Source organism: Ascidia mentula, chromosome 1 (assembly GCF_947561715.1).
Source record: "Ascidia mentula chromosome 1, kaAscMent1.1, whole genome shotgun sequence".
NCBI classification, from domain to species: domain Eukaryota; kingdom Metazoa; phylum Chordata; class Ascidiacea; order Phlebobranchia; family Ascidiidae; genus Ascidia; species Ascidia mentula.
This window is the reverse complement of record NC_138566.1, coordinates 23889080-23908886: the sequence shown is the minus strand read 5'-3', so window position 1 is coordinate 23908886 and position 19807 is coordinate 23889080. Positions and strand designations below refer to the sequence as shown.

The 19807-nt window shown below is 40.6% G+C and overlaps 1 protein-coding gene across 3 annotated transcripts; it reads right to left on the bottom strand.

The window, feature by feature from the left end:
* Positions 1-193: 193 nt before the first annotated feature.
* Positions 194-18048, bottom strand: LOC145913519 (G protein-coupled receptor kinase 6-like). Of its 3 annotated transcripts, none has more exons than XM_083001231.1 (16): positions 17898-18048; positions 16273-16368; positions 15903-16015; positions 15499-15576; positions 14043-14176; positions 13636-13728; positions 13381-13444; positions 12802-12942; positions 11450-11640; positions 11098-11135; positions 10945-11034; positions 10423-10631; positions 8526-8690; positions 5724-5861; positions 4090-4224; positions 194-1524 (listed from the first exon to the last, which is right to left on the bottom strand). In XM_083001231.1, the coding sequence occupies exons 1-16, from the start codon at positions 17956-17958 to the stop codon at positions 1495-1497; spliced, it is 1776 nt and encodes a 591-aa protein (XP_082857357.1). In that variant the 5' UTR covers positions 17959-18048; the 3' UTR covers positions 194-1494. The 3 variants fall into 3 exon arrangements, with proteins under 3 accessions (XP_082857357.1, XP_082857349.1, XP_082857365.1); XM_083001223.1 differs by having other exon boundaries at positions 194-1328; XM_083001239.1 differs by lacking the exon at positions 17898-18048 and adding an exon at positions 16971-17831 and having other exon boundaries at positions 194-1328.
* Positions 18049-19807: the final 1759 nt, after the last annotated feature.

The window sequence follows — 19807 nt, the reverse complement described above, 5'->3', positions numbered from 1 at the left end:
ATTTGAGCCTATACCCGCAAATCCACTCCAAAACAGAACTTTTTCACTGTTTGTCAAAATTATTCCTCTGATGTGAATTAAGAGCAGATGCCAAACCAAGTTTACATGCAAATCTTGGCTGCCTAAAATAAAAACTCCCGTGTGACCACCATCTGCTTACCCTGACATGAATACAAAACACAACACAACACCGTTGACGCTTTTGCCGGACTTTCTTTGTCTTTCTTGAGTAGAATACGATTAACCGTAAAACAAAAAAGTAAAGAGAACGAAAAGGGGGAAACCCGGGGAGAAAAGGTAGAAACACAATATACACTACGTCACGAGAGGATGGGGCTTCCCCCTCGACGAGAAGGTGGAGTTTCGTTTATTTCACGGCGAGGAGGCGAAATGCTGGCGCCCGAGGAAGGCGTAACAATAAAATGTGGAGAGAATACGGGGAGAAAGTTGATTGGACGCCTGGGCGACCAATCACCAAGCAGCAGCCGTCGCTGTCATAGCAACACGCGCTCGAAAACATACGCAAAGATGACCCGGAATTGCCTAAGAAGGTGCGACGGATCAAAACTAGGATAAAATGAAAGTTATCAACAAAACGATATTTTAACTAATATTGGGAGATTTCGAATGCGGTCGCGGGCCGACCGGGGCAAGCACGTGACAAAAAACGAGCGCTGATTGGTCGACAGCCGACCGCGTGCGACGGGATTGTGTAAGAGTTGTTCGTGACGTAACGCACACAACAATAGGACGAGGGAGTAGTGGGGGAATTCCCCTGAGCGGTAGGGGTGTCAAACACTGCGCGGCGGGTATGTGTGTGTGTCTGTCTGTGTGCGTGTGTAGGTGTTGGGCGCGAATAAATAAAATGCATGGCACAAAAAATAAATCATTTTTTATTTGTTTCTCTAAAGTTTTGTGTAACACCTTGGCTAGGGAGAACGTGGGGTGTGACAAACCGTTACACGCGACCGTGAGCACAGAGTTCGACTTTATTCTATGTTTCGAGCGGTTATTATGTCCACAAATATGTTTTTGTCTACAATCTACAAAGTTCGTCACAGTTCGGGGGGGAGGGGGAGTAAAATATAAAACAATCGAACGCTGTGCTCACGGAAAACTTCAACTGATTTAAAAAATATGGGGGAGTATAAGCGAAAAACACTGGGGGGCGAGCGGGCGAGTGCTAAAATTCAGTTGTCCTTCCGTTTCCCTAGCAACCGCGCCGCAGCGACGACGGCGTCGTCGTCAAGCACAAAACACGTGACTTGGGATTCCGTGCAACGTCACCTCGTTTCTTTTCTGACCGACTTTCGGTCCTCGCGTGATTTCTGTTCCAACATAAGCACATTTATAGTGAGCGGGCAACCACTAGAGGCGTTGCGCCGTTGAGAGCGAGCGCTCTGTCTGGGGGAGGGGTATCGGGTAGTGTGTGACCACGCGCGCTCCGCCACCTGGACGTGAGTTTGCGGGTGTGCGCCCACGTGACCACGTACGTCATTTGTCGCCCTCCGAGCCGCAGCAAGACTACAACGGAAAAGAAATAAACAGGAAATGCAGGGGATGACTTCATCCTTGATTCGGCTGAAGAAGTCTTTTCAATACCGCAGTGCACCAGTTGGTGTTTTTTAACGTAAATCGGGACGAGTGCTTGGAATAGCAGAAGTCGTATCCAATTATCATTTATTTTCCATCGTGCGTTATATTGTTAGAGAGATATTGACTGAAATTTATCACAGAAGGCAGTCGTGCCCAACGGTATTGAAAAAGTTTCTTCTGCAATTGGGTAAATTAGATTGATGAGTGAAGTTAATGAGTGGAAGCGATGCAAGTGAGCTTCAGGTTAGGTTCTAGAATGACTATTTTAGCAAACCTGGCCTTTAGCAAGCAAGCCACTAAAAACAGGCGTTTTTAGCGAGCATGGCCGTTCAAGCAATCACGAACAAAACAATTGTGGTTGAGTATGAAAGATCTTACGCAAGCTGCGATGAGTAACTTGCGAGCATGCGACAACACAACAATAAGATGCAAGCGAGCCAGCGAGGTTCAACAGCGACAAAACAACACGCGCGTGCACACCAGAGGAGCTGCAGGGCCAACAGTTTGCTGCATGGGAGGTTGGGACGGCCAATAGATAGATGCGAGCTTTCATTATAGCGATGGCGATTAAGATTGCGTTGTGCGTTATTAAATCTTCGATTAAACGATTCTGAAGAGCAGATGTTTATATTGCTATATTGACTGATATATTGGCTCGTTTGTACGATAAATTTCCGACTTTACTGGTTCAGACTGAGTAAATAGCCCGTATGTTGTTTTAGCGGCATAAGCACTCAATTGCAGCGAAAAACCTAAATTATAGCATTTAATAATAAGAAATTACCTTCCAATTATTATCTTTAGGGCAGATAATGTGCAATGATATCACGCCAAACCGTTCGAGTTAGACCTAAATTATTCTCGCAGCCGCTATTGCGATGACGTTAAAAGATCTGTCAGAAAAAAGTGGCCAAATTTGCATATCTGTGTACGATCCACGCCGCACGATCAACTGCATCTACACTGTGTCGTGTACCTTGATGTATTGAAGCCAAACCAGGTCACGGCGAATTACAGCTAGGTTAAAATACATAGGGCGTTTTTTGTGCAACGGTGAATTTATCATAACGCTCGTTGGAGCGAACCTCGCCGTACATCAAGATTCCAAGATGGTTTGCAAAACTAAATTGAAAATCAACCTTACTCATAGCGTATCTAGGTTACTGCCAGATAAATTTCGCCATAACTTTGGGTAAATAACACTTCTTGTTGTAATAATTAGGCGTAAACAGTTTAACCATTTCACAAATTTTTCGCAAACGATTTTACCTATAACGCTATGCCCAAGATAAAATACATAACGCCACAACTGAATATTTAACTTTTGGACCAATCTGATACAAAAATCCGATTTTGTAGAGCGCCAAGCGGAAATACGGCAACCTCATTTGTGCCATACACAAAGAATACTGACGTCCATGCCACCATCGAAAGTCCACGAAAATGCTTGCACCTTATAAAAATACCCCCCGATCACAGAACGACGTACGCTTTTGGATTAGCAAACAACACGAGCGCACCGGGGCGTGTATGGCAAACATTGCACGAACGACTTTTTCGCCGGTTAATCGCATCGATTCACGTAAAGCGATCGTCACCTTGATTCTGGTAATGTTTTACCACGCGCAAGCTCGCGCGGCGAACAATTGGTTTCGGTGGTTCCTCCGCGCCAACTTTATCGACCCCACGAGGTGGGACGTCACAGGGGCGTCGGCAAACACGCGCTGACGTAGGTGGCGACAGAGGAACTGAGATTGTTATCGTCACAACCGATATTTTATAGGTTTATTCAAGGGAATCGAGCGTAGCTGAACCGTTTGTTTTCCCAGCAGACCAAACGCGCTTGGAGGGGTTACAAGTGTTGCAAAACACGACCAACGGTCGGGTCTTTCTGGGAATTTCTATTTCGCCCTATGGGTCACGTTGGTTTCTGTTACAAAAGCACAGTTAATAAAAAAATGCTTTTTGCTATATTCACAAGAACTGGCGTTGCACATACGACGGAATACCAGTTAATAACCAAACAAATCTGATCGCGTTAGACAAGTGATTGTGTGTTACAGTTGCCGTTCAAACGACACGGACCAATTTTTGCATTTTTTGTCTTTGTGTGAATATATAAATTATAATGGGCAAATTCAAACAATTCCCAGCAATTTAGCCACTGTTTAACCTGCTTCATTGATGCAGTATTGGAAATATACTGTAAATAAAAACTCTTAAATCATTCGGCGTGTCATTAAAACTTGGCGTGCCAGGGGTTGCTGAACTTTGGTGTGTTCCTACTGAAAGTTTTTCATCTCTTCTATACCGCATACAAAACTAAAAGCGAATATGCAGAAAGGAAGCCCTGGCCGAAAGAAGGTGGGGTTCAAAGGAGCCGCGCGCGCGCACACACTGACGTCAAAGCAGACCCACAAGCAAATGTAACCCGTGACAACGGGACTAGGAGCATGCATGGCGTGCTAACGGTGAGGGCTGTGTGGTACTAACCTGCCGACCGAAAAGTCGACTAAAAAAACCTTTCTTGTTGGGGTTTGTTTGTTCGTCGTAGGGGATGAGATCGGCTGTGGGACCGCCATCCTCCGAAAACACGTTCAAGTCTTTGAACACTGAAGTTTCGCAAACCTGTGGGGGGGGAGATGACAGGGTGTTATGCGGAATGCTTAGCGCGGGACGAAAAAACATTACTCTTTGTGTACAAAGATTGCGTAAATGCGTTGGCAACTATTTTAAGACGTATACTATAATTGGACGTATGTGTTACAAATGCAACTACAATTTTGCAGGAAAATGCATCAACATAAATTAAAAGAACACTTCAAGCTAACTTAAAAAAAGACTCACATTAAACCGTATCGGTTATGTTTTTTCTCCAGTTCAAAGACGAAGGAGATACGCGTTTTGTGGTGCCCAGAAAACAAGTTTCGCTCGAGAAACATAAAGTGCTCAGTCACCAAACCATACCAATTCATTCGACCAAGTTAAACCGAGTTAATTGTGTAAGGGAAAAACCTTGGTTACGCATTCGTATCAGAGTTAGCCATGCTGAACGCGTGGTTGGCGCATCATCGGTGTCAAATTCAAGGGAACAGAGTTGTTTTTGAGGCCGAAAATAACTCGCAGACATTCCGTTAATAGACACCTGGATGCGGCCTTGCGCTTGTATGATCGTTCTCATCTGCATTTGCGTTTATTTTTTACACGGTGATGGCAAAGAAATGACGTGGATGACGTCAATTCCGGTGATAGATGCTGAAATTGGCAGTTCAGTGTTCGGTGATGCGTTATTTTCGGTAACGTTTTGTTCAATTTGCAAATGACCTTTTTCTACATTTGGATACTCTTTCGTCTGCGCTTTTCAAAGAATGAGCCACCAGGTAAAGCAGTTGTTGTTTCATCAACCTTGAGCTTTTCTCCGAACAATATTTTCTAACACAACTATACCGACTGTTATCATCATTTATATTCTTAAAAATTGCTTATTTTTACCGGAAAAAACGACGAAATGATTGAAGCGCAAGCAGAATGCGTCCCTTGTTTGTTACGATCCGAAAACAAAACAGTTAAATGACGTTTCAGTTCACCCCTCGAGGTCAGCTTAAGTGCAAGAATTACGTTTGACAGCAATCTGATGTCTACCCACGGTCATCAGGAGTTCTGCTATTTTTGGGTGATTTAATTACTGATGAAATTAGAATGTTAAACGATGTAGGATTTTGCTTTGCATCGAATGTTGAAGTGAATACAGTTCGTAATGAGTTTGTGAACCTTAGGTAACCGCGACTGGCGCTTGAAGAAAGAGATTTACATTTCAACCCCAAAAGTTAGTAGTTTTTTAGGCAAGTGTTTCTTCGTATGCGCTCGAAAAGTGGATCGAAACGCTGACGACGCGAATCTCGCGAACCGAGTTTTTTTGGGCGTTCTATTTCCACACCAAGCGCCTTCTCAGCAAGCGTCTTAATTTCAACCCAGGCAAAAAAACAGGGCCTAAAAATACGAACAGACATTGCCCGCAAAAATATTCGAAGCATGGCAGAAAATGAACTTACAAGTCAGTTTGATTGGTGCCGCAAACGTTCACATTCACAACTAGCTACACACTTAAGAAACCCGCAATCACTTGCCTCATTTTGCCACGGTATGGACACGGAACCGGTTGCAAACTTGGCGTAGAAATCGCTGTCCTTGGCGTCGATAGTCACCCCCTTTACTGTTGAGAACTGTTCAATGTCGAGCACATCTTTCGCGTAGACGGCGTGAGGCTGTAAAGGAATATACAGGGTTTAAATCACTGTTTCCCCAACCTGTGTGCGGTGACGGACATCTGTTTTAATCAAACCTGTTTCTCTTTACGTTACTTTACCTGGATCTTGTAAGCTATACATTTAAAAAAAAAATTAACACCAAAAACTAATTATGAAGCATGAATTGCGATTCAGAACATAATAGACAAGGAAATAGCTGTGCATGCGCCAGACACGCAATAAATAATCAAACATAGACACTGCAGCGTCCTTTTTCAGTGTGGTGACAAAATGTATTGGTGGGTATCGCGTCAATACAAGTATTGCCTTTATAACGCCGGTTTAGCTTTTTGGGTGATGTTTCAAAGGTTTTCTGAAACGCAGCCATTAAAATGACGCCAACAGTAGCTGGTGTTGTTTTTCCGCGACAAACAATGAAGTATTTCATACACATGTGTAAACATCTAAAACGTTTTTTTTTTATGAAGTTTCAACGTTAAATTTGCCAACAGTGAACCAACAGGCTTATGGGCTTTGCTGTTCACGCTGAATGCGAAAATAAATTCAGAGAGACGGACAACAAGTAGTTCCAACTACGGAAGTGATACGGCGGTTGGCGGGACAAAGTCTACACAGAAACCGATTTAAGAGGAACAGAGCCGTTTATCGGCTAAAAAACAATCCCCAGTTTCAAATTAAAACGGATGACATGTTTTTTAGCACGTGTTCCTCATCGCTAACCCGGCTACAAATCCGTTACAAGATCGATTCCCAGTCAATCGATTAGGTTTTGCTGCGACTATTTGGGGAATTGGGACGCGTGGGCATTTTCCTTAATCAGGCCCAGGTCTAAAAATACGTATGAATTCTACCGGAAGCGTCGGAAGTCGGAACGAGTAACGTCGAGTTACCTGCTGTATATTAGGCCAGGGAAAGTAATTCACTAACCGAGATTAACGTTTTCTCCACACAGCGTACCGGGTGCAACTGGCAGCCGCGACAGGCGAAGTGGAGTTACAGCAGTGGTGACCAGGAGGGCAAAGTGCGCAGTCGGAAAATAGTACTCCCGTCAAAAAATCGCGAATGCGCGCGTACTGCGTACTGTTTGCGAAAGGTCGCCCCTGCATAATTCACGAACCGTTAATCAAATCAATATTCGCTCCCACATGCGTTCGACCGAGGTTGCAGGCGCTGTCGGGCGAGTTCGATTTGTCGATGCAACAATCGCCCACCCATTACCACCTGACAGCCCATTTGTCCCTGATCAATGCAATTAAAAGCACCCCCACACCCCCTCAGTCTTGTATCACGTCCATTAATCTCCGGGCTATGGCAGCATTACACAAAGTTGACGGCGAGATAACACATCCGAGTGTATCCGTGGGGCGGAGTTATTTTAACATAACCTCGAAAATGCCCAGAAGTCATTGTAACGTAAACAGGGTAGTATATTTCGGTATTCCGTCACCATGGTTGTGATTCAACAATTAAAACCCACACAGCAGCGTAGTCTTTTTATAAAACCATGATGGTGGTTTTATAAACACAAGTAAAACGCCAGTACAATTACCAACTAACCAGAATTCACCGGTTTGAAATATAAACGTGAATGGCGTTGTAATTCCCGGCAAAGAGCCTACGTCACTCGTGACAACGAACAATACCCTGAGAAGAAATATTTTGCATGCAGATGCAGTGTCATACCGCGTATGCAGGCTTTCCAGTACAACAGTTTAAGCGGAGACCGCTCCAATCACGCCCACCAACTGGCAAGTGCCCTACGTAACAGCACTGACGTCACACGGCGCGATAGGATGTGACGCACATCGCGTGGGAGGGGGAGGACCGCCGTTCGAGCGCGCGTGTTCACACAATGTGGCGCATTAGTGACAATTAGGGCGGATTGATGGCGGAAGTTACGTTGACGTGTGGCAAACTTGCGCGTTGCAAATTGCGATGTGTGAGTTGTTCACCTTTGTATCGAGGTCGCCAGCACTGGCAGCACATACGGAAACGGCGAGTTGAATACAAAAACTGTAAGGGGGCGCAGTTACCGACTCGACCGATTCGAATGGTTCCGGGCAACGGATCAACATTTCGAGAACAAAACAAATCGGCCACCAATTCGGTGCAAAGGAATTCGACGCTTTATACGAAACTCGGCCTGTCCAGACCAACGAATATTCACAAAAAACGCAAGTGCTAAGCTGATACTGCCGAAGTTCGTTTGCTGTAGAGTTTGTCATTCTCATGTCAAAATCCGCAAAAATACACAAGGATAGGAGGTTAGGTGTTCTAAGAATGGAATTCCGCAAAGCCTTGACCAAACGGAAGCGTTTGTGGTTTGCCTGAACGAATGGCGCGGCTTTGGGGCGTCAAGTGAGGCCCATTCCACCGCGCCAGACACGATACGAGGAAAAGAACGTTAGTGCCTTTGTTGCTGCCCGCAATTGTTACATATTTCCGGGGGAATGCGGTCGTTAAATTTGCAGACCAACAGTGTCTCGCTACACGGACTGGCAAAATAAAAACAAACTTTACAAACTGCCGTGAAACAATACAACCTATGCCACTTTTCCTCGTTAATAGCATTGATAATTGCTTTACAAGTCGGAGTCACTGTACCATGTTACATGGAAGTCTATCCAGTCGTAACGTTTTACTGAAAAATGAAATACTCACGTCTAGTTCGAAGGGCACCTTGTCGAAAGGAGGCTTTCCAAAGGGTGGATTTCCCCGTTCTAATCTTCGAAAGTTGATTTTGTTAAAAAAGTGATGAGCCTTCACGTCAGACGCACAACTTCCGCCCCTGCAGCCCAACCGCTCACTGATGTCCTTTTTCAGAAGCTGCACAATAAGAAGGAATGCGTTCAATACGTGCTTAACGGGTACAGGTTTATCGGGCAGTAAGATGCTTCACTAGTCATACATGCAAGATACACCCAACCTGTTGCGTTGACTGAAACGCGTTAATATTCGAGGTTGGGCGTATGCTGTATTACTGTCTTTGATTTTCGCCACCTTGACAACATCTATGAGGTGAAACTACATATTTAGCATGTCTGTAGCGCAGGGTATCGGCCAGTTTTGAGAGCAAACTTCTGTGGTGCGGATAATTCGCGTGGCAACAGAACAATCCAAGCCGCGTCTCTGTGTCACGGCACGACAGTGGAACGTGCCACTTCCTTTTAAACGAATTCTCTACTCGAACAAATAAAACAATAACAGACGGATGCTGGCCGCCTCCGTGGTAATGATACCACTACAGACGCGTGATAGATACGAATTACAGACGGGCTGATTTGAAAATGAGGAAATGCGAAGTTTGATTTCAAGAAATTAAGTCGACTTCAGCAATTTTTAACGGTCTGTCGCTCACTGCTGGTGCAAACAAACATATTTTTCCGTGCACAGAAGGATTTAAACACTCCAAATTTGATTTTGTGTTGAAATCAAAAGGTTCACTACACTCTCACACGGCTTAAACCGAACACCAATCTTACAATATCGATATATTAATACACCACATACGCGGGAGCCAAAGGGGCGTTTTGCGGTAAGCATTCATTGACGTGGTATTCACAGCTTCAAAAACGCAAGACCTTAATCAAAGGCAATGACATTTAACGCTACAGGAAGCCCAGCACAAGCTTGCAATTCGGCTCTCGTCTCTTGCATTACAAATCTGCTGTCAACCGATGATAATCAACAGCAGAGGGAAAGCTCTCGCTCAATAACGTGGGCTACCAAACGTTTTGGTTTTCATAATTGTATGCGTATTACTACTGGCAGGACGTTTAAAGGACAACGCGTCGCCTTTGACTGGCATTTTAATTACCTTGTAACATCGGTCTTCTTTAAAAATTACGTCTATGCAGATGACACCGATATGTAGGCAGATATATATATATTAAACATGCATACATAAAACCATGAGGTTGGAAACGACCTTACAACATTCACTTACAAGTTTAACGAAACAATGTTAGTGGAACAAGACGAATCGACATCGAGCGGAACAATCCAATAATTAATTCCAGCCGACTGGGAGCTTTTATGTATGGCAAAGAACGCAATTAGTCACCCCAATTGAGGTGGAATGAACGCATTAGAGCTGTGCAAGACAGGTTACGTTTGATCTCACCAGCACATAAATCACGGCCTAACCCACACACAAGGCAGAAAATCAATTTCATGCAAGCCCTGGACGGGGCCGCGAGGTTGCGGAAAAAATATGTTTCCAGTGTTCGTTGGAAGCACGGAAGAACGAGAATTCTGATATGAGGCAAAAACTAGAATTATGTCCTTGCACTAGTGAGCTGTTACGTTGGTACTTTGTCGTGTTAAACTACAAGCTTAGGAATACGGCACAGTAGACTGTAAAAAATGACAAACAAGAAGTTTAGTGAAACCGGCTTAATTGAAACAAACGACACGTTGTCATATTTAATTCAAAGAAAATCTTAAAAGGCCGGTAATTTATTAAAGCCTATGAAAAGGACTTGGAAATCCTACTCCCAGGCCGCAATTCACTCCTACATAAAACTAAAACCTCTTGAAAAAATTTTAAAACACCTACCATTGAACAAATGGATCTTGTGTCATCAGTGAACTTTTCGCTGTAAGGTTCCTGGTCTTCCTTCACTCTCCTGTCAACCTCCTCTCTTTTTACCTTTTCTTTCCTGCGACGGAATGGAGCTTGGCCAGCAATCATCTCATATATGATGCAGCCCAGACCCCACCAGTCAGGGCTCATCTCATATCTCTCGTTGCGAACAACTTCCGGAGCTGTTACACAAAAAAAAAATATTTAATGGTGATGGGATATTCAAACTGTCCAGAACACAGAATGCTTTTATTGATAAAAGTAACCAGAATTTTAATAATGTTTCCTGTAAACTTTTACGTTTAGAGTGTAACACAAAAGCCAATGGTGCAAAATGTTTAAATTTTGTTTATAATTAGATCTAAATAAGATCTTTCAAGTAGTAGCACAGAGAACCTATTAAGACATGTCAGAGTGCATCTGGTTAAAATAACAAGCCAGAAAGATAATTTACATAAATCCCATAGTTTTCGAGATTACATTTGTATTACATACCCATGTAGCCAACTGTTCCCACTCTGCCTTTGATCTTCTCTCCATCAGGTATCCTCACAGCTAAACCCAGATCAGATATTCGGATGTGACCTAACAAAAAACAGTCTTAGCCAGCTGTCGTGTGGTGGAATCAACACAGGAAATGGAACTTACCATTATCATCTAATAAAATGTTTTCCGGCTTCAGATCCCTGATATAAACACACAGGTAAAAAAAATTTGTAATGTTCAGACGCTAGAGTGAAACTTATTGTCTCATCAGTGCCAGTAAATGTCTTTCATTAGTTCTGTTAGGGTTGCATTACATAATAATGGATTTATAGCTTCACAAAATACTGCATATGCTTTAATAAAAACATTGCATCAGTAAGAACTAATTACAAACTTACTGCATAACATCATTTAACGTCAACATTAAGTGTTGCAACCGCGGTAAAAACAGATGGTTTTTGGTGATAAATTATGACAAACTTTAAAATTCCAAGAGCACTTCATTCATAGAGACCTGTAAACTATCCTCTGCTTGTGCAGGTCAGCCAATCCGCAAGTAATTTCCGCAGCATAGAAGATGGCACGATCCAGGTCGAAGCCGGGCTCGCCCATGTTGTGTATGTGGAACTTTAAATCACCGCCATTCATAATTGTGAGAACGAGATTGAGGGCATCTTTTGTTTCGTAAGCATAACCGAGGCTCACCTAACAAGGCAAGTGTCATGTTACAAACTGCACTGACTATTGACATGACGAACTATTTCGGTGGGCCCACTCAGTGACTAGTGTATTGAAATTATCTACATTTGCACTGTTAATGGTCACGAGTGCCATTTTTTCAACACAAATTCCACAGAACAAAAGTTACTCAGAAAAACTATATATACCACAATGTCACTTATGTTACATGATATTGTGTTGTTATATCGCTTTCTTTCCTGGTTTCACAGACAACGTCATGCACATTAAATTGGCAAAACATAACCTTTAATTTAACCATTTTCCTGGTCCCCTTGGTTTCCAGCAAGTTTATATTTGAATAACCAATTCAAGATAAGTCAATTAGTTCAAGGCTTAGAGCTACAAGGCAGTCTGCGGAAACGCTAAATTAACTTTGACATGACATCAGGGCTGAATATTAATACCAGATGTTAGAAGCCAACTGTGACATGGAAACTTTCTCCTTAATGCTGGTACTGACAGGCTTTACGTATGATCTTATAAAGCTAAAATAGCCATTTACTAATGATCAATATTAACCATATATATAGGTGAAGTAGCTGATTCCGCAAACAGCTGTAAACGCCCAGGTACGCCCATTATATTGACAGTTTTAAACATGTATAATGAAACCAATATTTGGACCATTTGACAACACTTTTGCCTCTCCAGTTCTGCTTAAGAACCAGGTTTCTGCTTAAGAAACCAGGTTACACAGTAACAGAAAAGGCAAACCACTAGATAAGATATGAACTTTGACGGCAAGTCAAATGCAATCTCTCATGCTACGAACATGCATGAATAATTTATCTCTGCGGTATCTGGCACATTCTAATAATGTTCAAGGCCTTGGGGAATAAGTCCCTAAAACATAAAATGTATAAAACCACTATCTAGTGCAGAACATGGACAAGAAAGGGTAGTTTGGTCAAATACTTTTTGTGATGTTATACTAGATGAGGATATTTCAGTATGGAACACAAGCATATACCCATAACAAGTGTAACTTGAGCTTAAACACAACACGTTGATTTGACAACCACTAATCATTTCTTTTACTAAACGAACTACAAAATTTTTGTTGGTACAACCAGTAGACTGACAAAAAAGTTGTTGGAAGTAACAAGGACTAACGTTGAGACCTACCACAAATCTGCTGTTCACTGATTCCAGAATTTGTTTCTCGTTAAGAGCCATGGTCTCTCCTTTTCGCTTCTTGATGCGTTTTTTCTCTAGCCGCTTACAGGCGTACATCTTACCACTGCTTCGGACCTGGCAGGCACAGACCTTTAAAAACACAATGAAAATTTAATGATTTCAAATTCTATCATTTGGCCCAAGTTGGCTTGACATGATAAAAACTGAGGAATGGAAAATAAAATCTGAAAGTTACAAACCACTATTATAATGTAAATAGATAATGACCAATTGCAGTTGAAAGAAACTTTGTCTGATTATGAGTTAAATTGTATATATATTACTAAAGGTTGAGGGAGTGTAGCTCAAAACAATGTATTCTTGCACTTTACGAACAGAAGCACATATGTTTTGTGCTCCAGTACGCTTTTGTTGAGCCCAATGGCCTGGAAGAGCACCCAGGAAGTCATGGTTCTCTCACATCCACACAACAAAATGTTCGGGCACACAAACGGCCCCACATTATATAATAAGGGTTACAACCAAATAGTTGATCAGTATGAGTATCAACAATGTCAACATGCTTACCTCCCCAAATCCACCCTTTCCAAGAACTCTGTATTGCCTGAATGTGTTTTTTGTCACAGCTTGTCTGCAATTTAACGTACAACACAGTTTTAAAGCTTTATGAGAGCTTTCAAGTTAGGAACTTAAGGATTAAATCATGATTCTCCACTGTTAGCTAGAGGTAGCCAGAAAAACTATCACTAAAAAAAGTCTGCCTATAAATTTGCATACAGCTTGATGGCACAGTAAGCAACATAAAACAACGTCATAACTCACCCTTCCAACCACTTCCACTGCACAAATCTTGAAAAATACATGCTGTCTAAAAACGATTGGAAGGGCTGACCGCTGAGGTAGTTGGTTATTGCACTAAAATAGACAACAAAAGTTTTTGTCAAGCTTGGATTGACAAAACCACAAAGCTTAGTGATGCCTAATGTTTGGATTTTTAAAGAAATTTGTTGAGTGACACACTAAACAAAGCATTAGTAAAGTGTTTCTTGAAAGTTCCATTTATTTTTACTCTGTAACACAAATGATTTTTTCCAATGCAGTCATTTAATTGCTTAAAAATTATGTGTATTTGTGGTTAACCAAATTAAATTACTATCATTTTGTCCAGAAATTAGCTATACTGAATTGGATGAACTTGTAACTACAGACAGGGCACTTTTAAATCTTACTTTGAAGCTTCTGCAAACAAATCCTGGCTGAGACTTTCTTCTTGATCACATTCCTCTGACGGCGGTGATTTTAATCTCTCTTCTATGCCCTCAACCATTTCTTTTGTGATCGTAGTTGAAAGCAGATGGTCCGACTGTAAAAGGGCAAATTAAATGAGTATTTGTTCATTGTTTTATATTTATATGTATACATTGCTAATTGCTTTATTGTCATTTACAGCCATCAAGTTGTCCTCTAAACATGCCACAAAACAGCCGATACCTTCTGGATCTCAAACATTATCAGCAAGGTGGAGGGTACCATATTGCTCTTTACAAGGTTTAAATTAACTAACAGGCTGATTCAACTACAAAACAATGGGTTAGGGCATTCATTTATATATGTTTTTAATAAGTTTTCTTTGTATTTAGTTGTGCACCATAACAATCACCATATGGCTGGGTAGCCTTATGAGAGGTAGTGCTATAACTAAAGCTTTTGTTGATAATTTCAAAAAGCACTTGAGCCTTATATAAAACACACAAGCACCCTCTGTGACATCACAAAGCTATCAAATTAATATTCAACAAGTGAGATTGTGAATCAGTGATCGGTGCTGTATATGTTTGCAGAGTTAAGAGTCAATTGTGTTTGCCAACAAGCTATATTTGGCACTTAGCTTTGCATTGCACTTGTGCGCCCTAGTATCACTATAATCCATTGTCAGCCTAGTACTCAATAACCTGGGTAATGTCCTTTTAGTCTAAAAATATACATGGCTGCATTACTGCAACACAAGTTGTCCTAATGGGTGGCATATACGCACGCTGTCATTAAAAGGAAGTCCAATGATTAAAGACCAACAGTTCGGCAGAGCACGTATGGACCAGATAACCTGCTTAAAGCAAAAAACCACAACATCCTGGGAAATGTTGATGGCAAAATGCTGTTCGACCTTTACCACCAGACATAGATTTTTTGACTTGCCGCAATCCACATGCCTAAATGTGTCATAAAACTTGTTATCTATTGCACCTTGATTACTTCAGCACTGGTATTGGAATCACCAAGCAATAATTGCATACATTACAGGGTAGGGTGGCTGTTGAGCAGTTACATCTGTTGTGCGAAGCACATAAGGTCGCTTAACTACCGTTGGCAAGCTGACAAGCATACTACAAAGGAAACATTGAAGGCAATTGACTGCCAATTCACCACCAGTCGCTCAACACTAGGTGCTGTGGACCACTTGCATTTGTTGCGCAATGTCTGGTCATTAAACTACTCCGGAAAATAAATGTGCGACCAGCCCATGGGGACGTTAACTTGTAATTTAGTGTTTTCAAAGGAGCAGAATGTGTTCGGGTAGCAAGAAATTTTAAATTAGCTTTCGACTGTACCTTTAGTTAAAGTTCAGGAATGTTATAGCAAATATATATTCATAAGCATTATAGTGATCAACAGGAACCAACATACTCTGTCTTTCAGAAAGTCGTTGTAAATGCTCTGTGCCTTCGTCCATCTCTCCTCCCACAGCGTTTCCTCATAATCCCGCTGCCCAACAAATGAATAAATCATTAGGCATGCAACATATGTCATCTCATAAATGATAAATATGTGGCTAGGTTGCCACAAACATGAATGCCATTTACAAAAGATTCAGCGTTCTCCTATTGCAATCAATCTGTTATTATTCAAAAAAAATTATGTATGCAAGGCTTTAACTTCGAATGTACACAAATTCAGATCAGTGACTTAAATTAAGACAAAAACATTACAACACATGCCTGTCAATTACAACATTCATTGACTCTTTAAGGTGGACATTTGAATAAAAAACAATGTCAAATTCCTCAGAACAAAATAGACATGCCACTGACCATTTGCTTAAGGCATTCTCTGCATATTGTTAATTCTGGCTTAGTGGCACAGAACTGTTCAAAGAGCCGTTGGCCGATGGGTTGATCCTCACAAATGTAAGTGTAGTCTTTCTCTGTAATGTTCAGGCAAATTACTTTATAAATAGATAATTACTTTGGAACAAATCGCATCATTGTTTATTCATACAGGCAGTTTCAAACCAATAGATATGTACCTCCAATGGCATGCTATTAAACAATTAAAATCATTGTTTTTTATAATTTGGTGCTCATAGGCTTTTATACAAAAAAACAGCAAGACAGTGCATGAGTTTATACAACATGCTGTGGATTGGAAATTTGTTTTTCAGCACCCGAAACAAATACGTACTGATAGTTCGCCGTATGTCCTCAGTCTGACTAATGTGGGGGAATCTCAGCATCTCACGCCATTTCTTGCTTTTTCCTTTCCTCTTACCTCCACCGCCTAGGCGACAATTTGATAATTTTACAAAACTGTATATACAACCACAACAATGGCAAAACTGCAGATACACTGTTTAGTGACAAACATTGGATTTTTGCAGGTAAACTATGATATGTGACGTGGGCATTTCAAAGGTATTTAACATAGCCATGCTTTTGGTGACACAGTGTCTACACCTTACGATTGGTAACTAATTCATGCTGGTCATTTAAAATAACAGAATCATTGCAGTCAGCTGTTCATTCATCACAACATTTACATTAAAAATCAAATTTTTCTGTTTAATTTAAACTGATACTGTCAACACAATAAATGTTCAAATGACTAAATTTTCTAAACTGATTAGCAACCGCAAATGGAGTTTAATGCCAACTTTGATGATCACCAACCATGCAAACGGTCTTTGAAAGACAAAACAACCACAGATTTTACAAACAAACATTCAAGAATTCAAGTCCACATACATATACAGTAGAAATAGCACAACAAACTATCAGTTCACTCATATTTGGAAAACTGCCTTGATAAAAATGGAGAACCTTAATAAATTGCATGCAAAACCACAGCACAAACATAAAACTGAATACATGCAGATTGCATACCTGATGAAACTGCAGTTGACCATGTAAAACATTAATTTTGTTAGAAAATTTGTACCCCATATGCATTGCCATGTTTCATTTTTAACTCTTACAGGTGGTGTATTAGTGGCATTACACTAAACCTAACAATTAAAACACTGACACAAAAGTTTGGCATTGAAATTAACAGGTTTAAACCCAATTCAATTTCAAACAGAAGCAGCAGGTCTTATTTTCATTGCAAATGAGGTCCAAACTCTCTCATGGCACCAATTTCTTAAACTTAATGGCGTTTATGGTTATGTGAGAAACAAACATCTACAGAGCTGCCCTAATCCTGTGTGAAATGAACAAAATACATTAAAATGAGCTGGTGTTTCTCTTTTCAGTAGTATTGATTGTTAATTAACCATAATAGTTCAAGCTGTGCCCACAGCATGTATTGGAAAATCCATAACTTGTCAGAGTTTTCTTTCAGAGAAAGTTAATCAAGCAGACGGTGTGTAGACTCGTCTATTGTGGGGATACAACTAAAATTTATTATGTCTGTGAAAAGATTCTTCTCACTACATCAATTTAAACATGGCCCAAAGATAACACAGTGTATTGGAGCAATTGGTTTAACAGAGCAGAATTGTTAAAAGAAAAAATTTAAATCTTCCAAACCGGTGTGATGTGTTTGTTGAAATTTTGCAATTCTGATTTTGCAGCACCACTAATTTTAATACAATAACATTTTATATACATGCTAGATTCACTTTTTTGCAAATGAATTTTATGTAGATGAACTAAATATGCATGTTTATGGCATAGATGAGCTAAAAATTCCCAAAAAATAGGTAACTTTGGCGAAAAATAATTTTTTCCCCAAGAATGTTGCATTTCCTCAACTCAAAGATTGTTTGAACAGCTTTGGGTCGGCGTTAACATCACAAAATACTAACGTACCTTCTCTTGCTTTTAGGTAGACGGTATTGGCAACGATGTTCTCTAATTCCATATCCATCATTGGCTTCTATAAGCACCATATCATTTTATAAAAGAGAAATTATTTGCAAGTACAAACACTGCGCCATATCCTCGGGGTGTGGTGAACTGTCTCAACCAATTGAACACCCGGAATCGATGGAAAATTTAACCGCGAAGGCGTTTGCCATCTGTGTTCGCTCAAGCGTAGAATCAAAAAATAATATTGATTATTTCTTCACAGATAAAGAAATTTTCGAATAAATCGTTGTCCTACTGCATTTTATCTTGATATTTCTAAGCAATATGGCTACATGACGAGTTGCAACGGTAATATTTCATTTACCGATGCTATAGTATTTAATTCAGGGACACAATTATTTTTTCGTGATCAAGTTCATATTAAACATTTTTTCAGTCTGCACTAAAATTAATATTTTAGTCTGTTATTTAAACAACTGTCAAAAATAATATGTAAGAAACAAAAAAACTGTTGATAACCCTAACTTGCTTGCGGCATTAAAATTACAAACCGTGCTTATTGGTTAATAACTGCGCTTTACGAGACCCAACTAAAAGAAATACATATTATCCATACTAAGTATGCTGCTGAATATAAAACCACAGCGTAGGTTTAACAAAGAAAATTGAAGCCGCGACGTGTCGCTACAGAGCCAAGTAGATGGGAGTGCACTTGGGCCCACAGGTTAAAGAAAATTGTATCCTAATAACAAAGCCTGCGCACACATCATTGGAAATAAATTATTTGGCGTGATTTTTTTTCTTCAAATATCAAAGACGTTGGCCTAAGAATACAACTATATTGTGTATAAGCTGCAGACAGATGGCCACTGTTTCGACTTAGAAGTTCTCATCAGTGCAGCTGGTGTGACTATCAGACGACTGCTGACCAAACGGCCAAGCAAAGACTTCCACTTTGTGGTGACTATACAATCACCGTCATCCGTTGGGCACCAAACTAGGTGCAACCTTACGGAGAAACCTATATGTTATCATGCCTCCGTAGCGTATGAGTTTATCTTATTCAAAAGATAAATATCAATAACATCCCTTTACACATATATGCAAGCTGGACCATAGGAGGCACCGAAGGAAAAATAATAAGAGTGTAGTTCATTGCTTAGACTTTTCAACCCCCACAAAACGGATTTTTCAACCCCCCCACAAACGGAAGAAACAACAACTTCTACTGGTATGGGCGGGTGGATTGATACTGCTGCTTCTTAGGTTGGTTGCAGACAACAAAAAATAAAGAGTCCAAAGCAATTAATCTTGGAACTGACAACAGCTGTAACAATATCCTGGGCGATTTTATCTGGTGGTGAAAAATGGAATCTCTCTTCTCACCAAAAGTGGCTGGTGGTCAATGTAGTTATACGACGATTGGAACAAATAATACCGTAAGCATTGTTGCCAACAAAGTTTTTTATGTGTTTAAGTGGTAACTGTTTGGTTTTGTTGTACGAACTCTGTGAAGTCTGCATCATCTTTTAAAATCATACGTTTGTACATACTCAGTGTAGATTAGTGTTTACAAAACTTTTCCATCCGCGGAACACTGCAAGGTTATTTTAGTTGACAAGAAACCCCCAAAGACTTAGCAGACATGCTTCAAACCAAATAGTAGCTAAATGTATTCCTTCATATTTTAGAATTTTCTTCCTAAATTCAACCTTCATCAAACGCCATTTGTTGTGTGTGCGTGGCATACGTAGAAACTTTTACATTTAAATTACAACATAAAAAACCTCGTGTCAAAACGATGTTTTATTTTGAGGAAAACATGTTTCGCTAATCAGCATCATCAGTTCTTTTTATAGATCCCTAAAGTTTCACGCAATCCACTTCAGGGAATCGGTGGTCCAATTCCA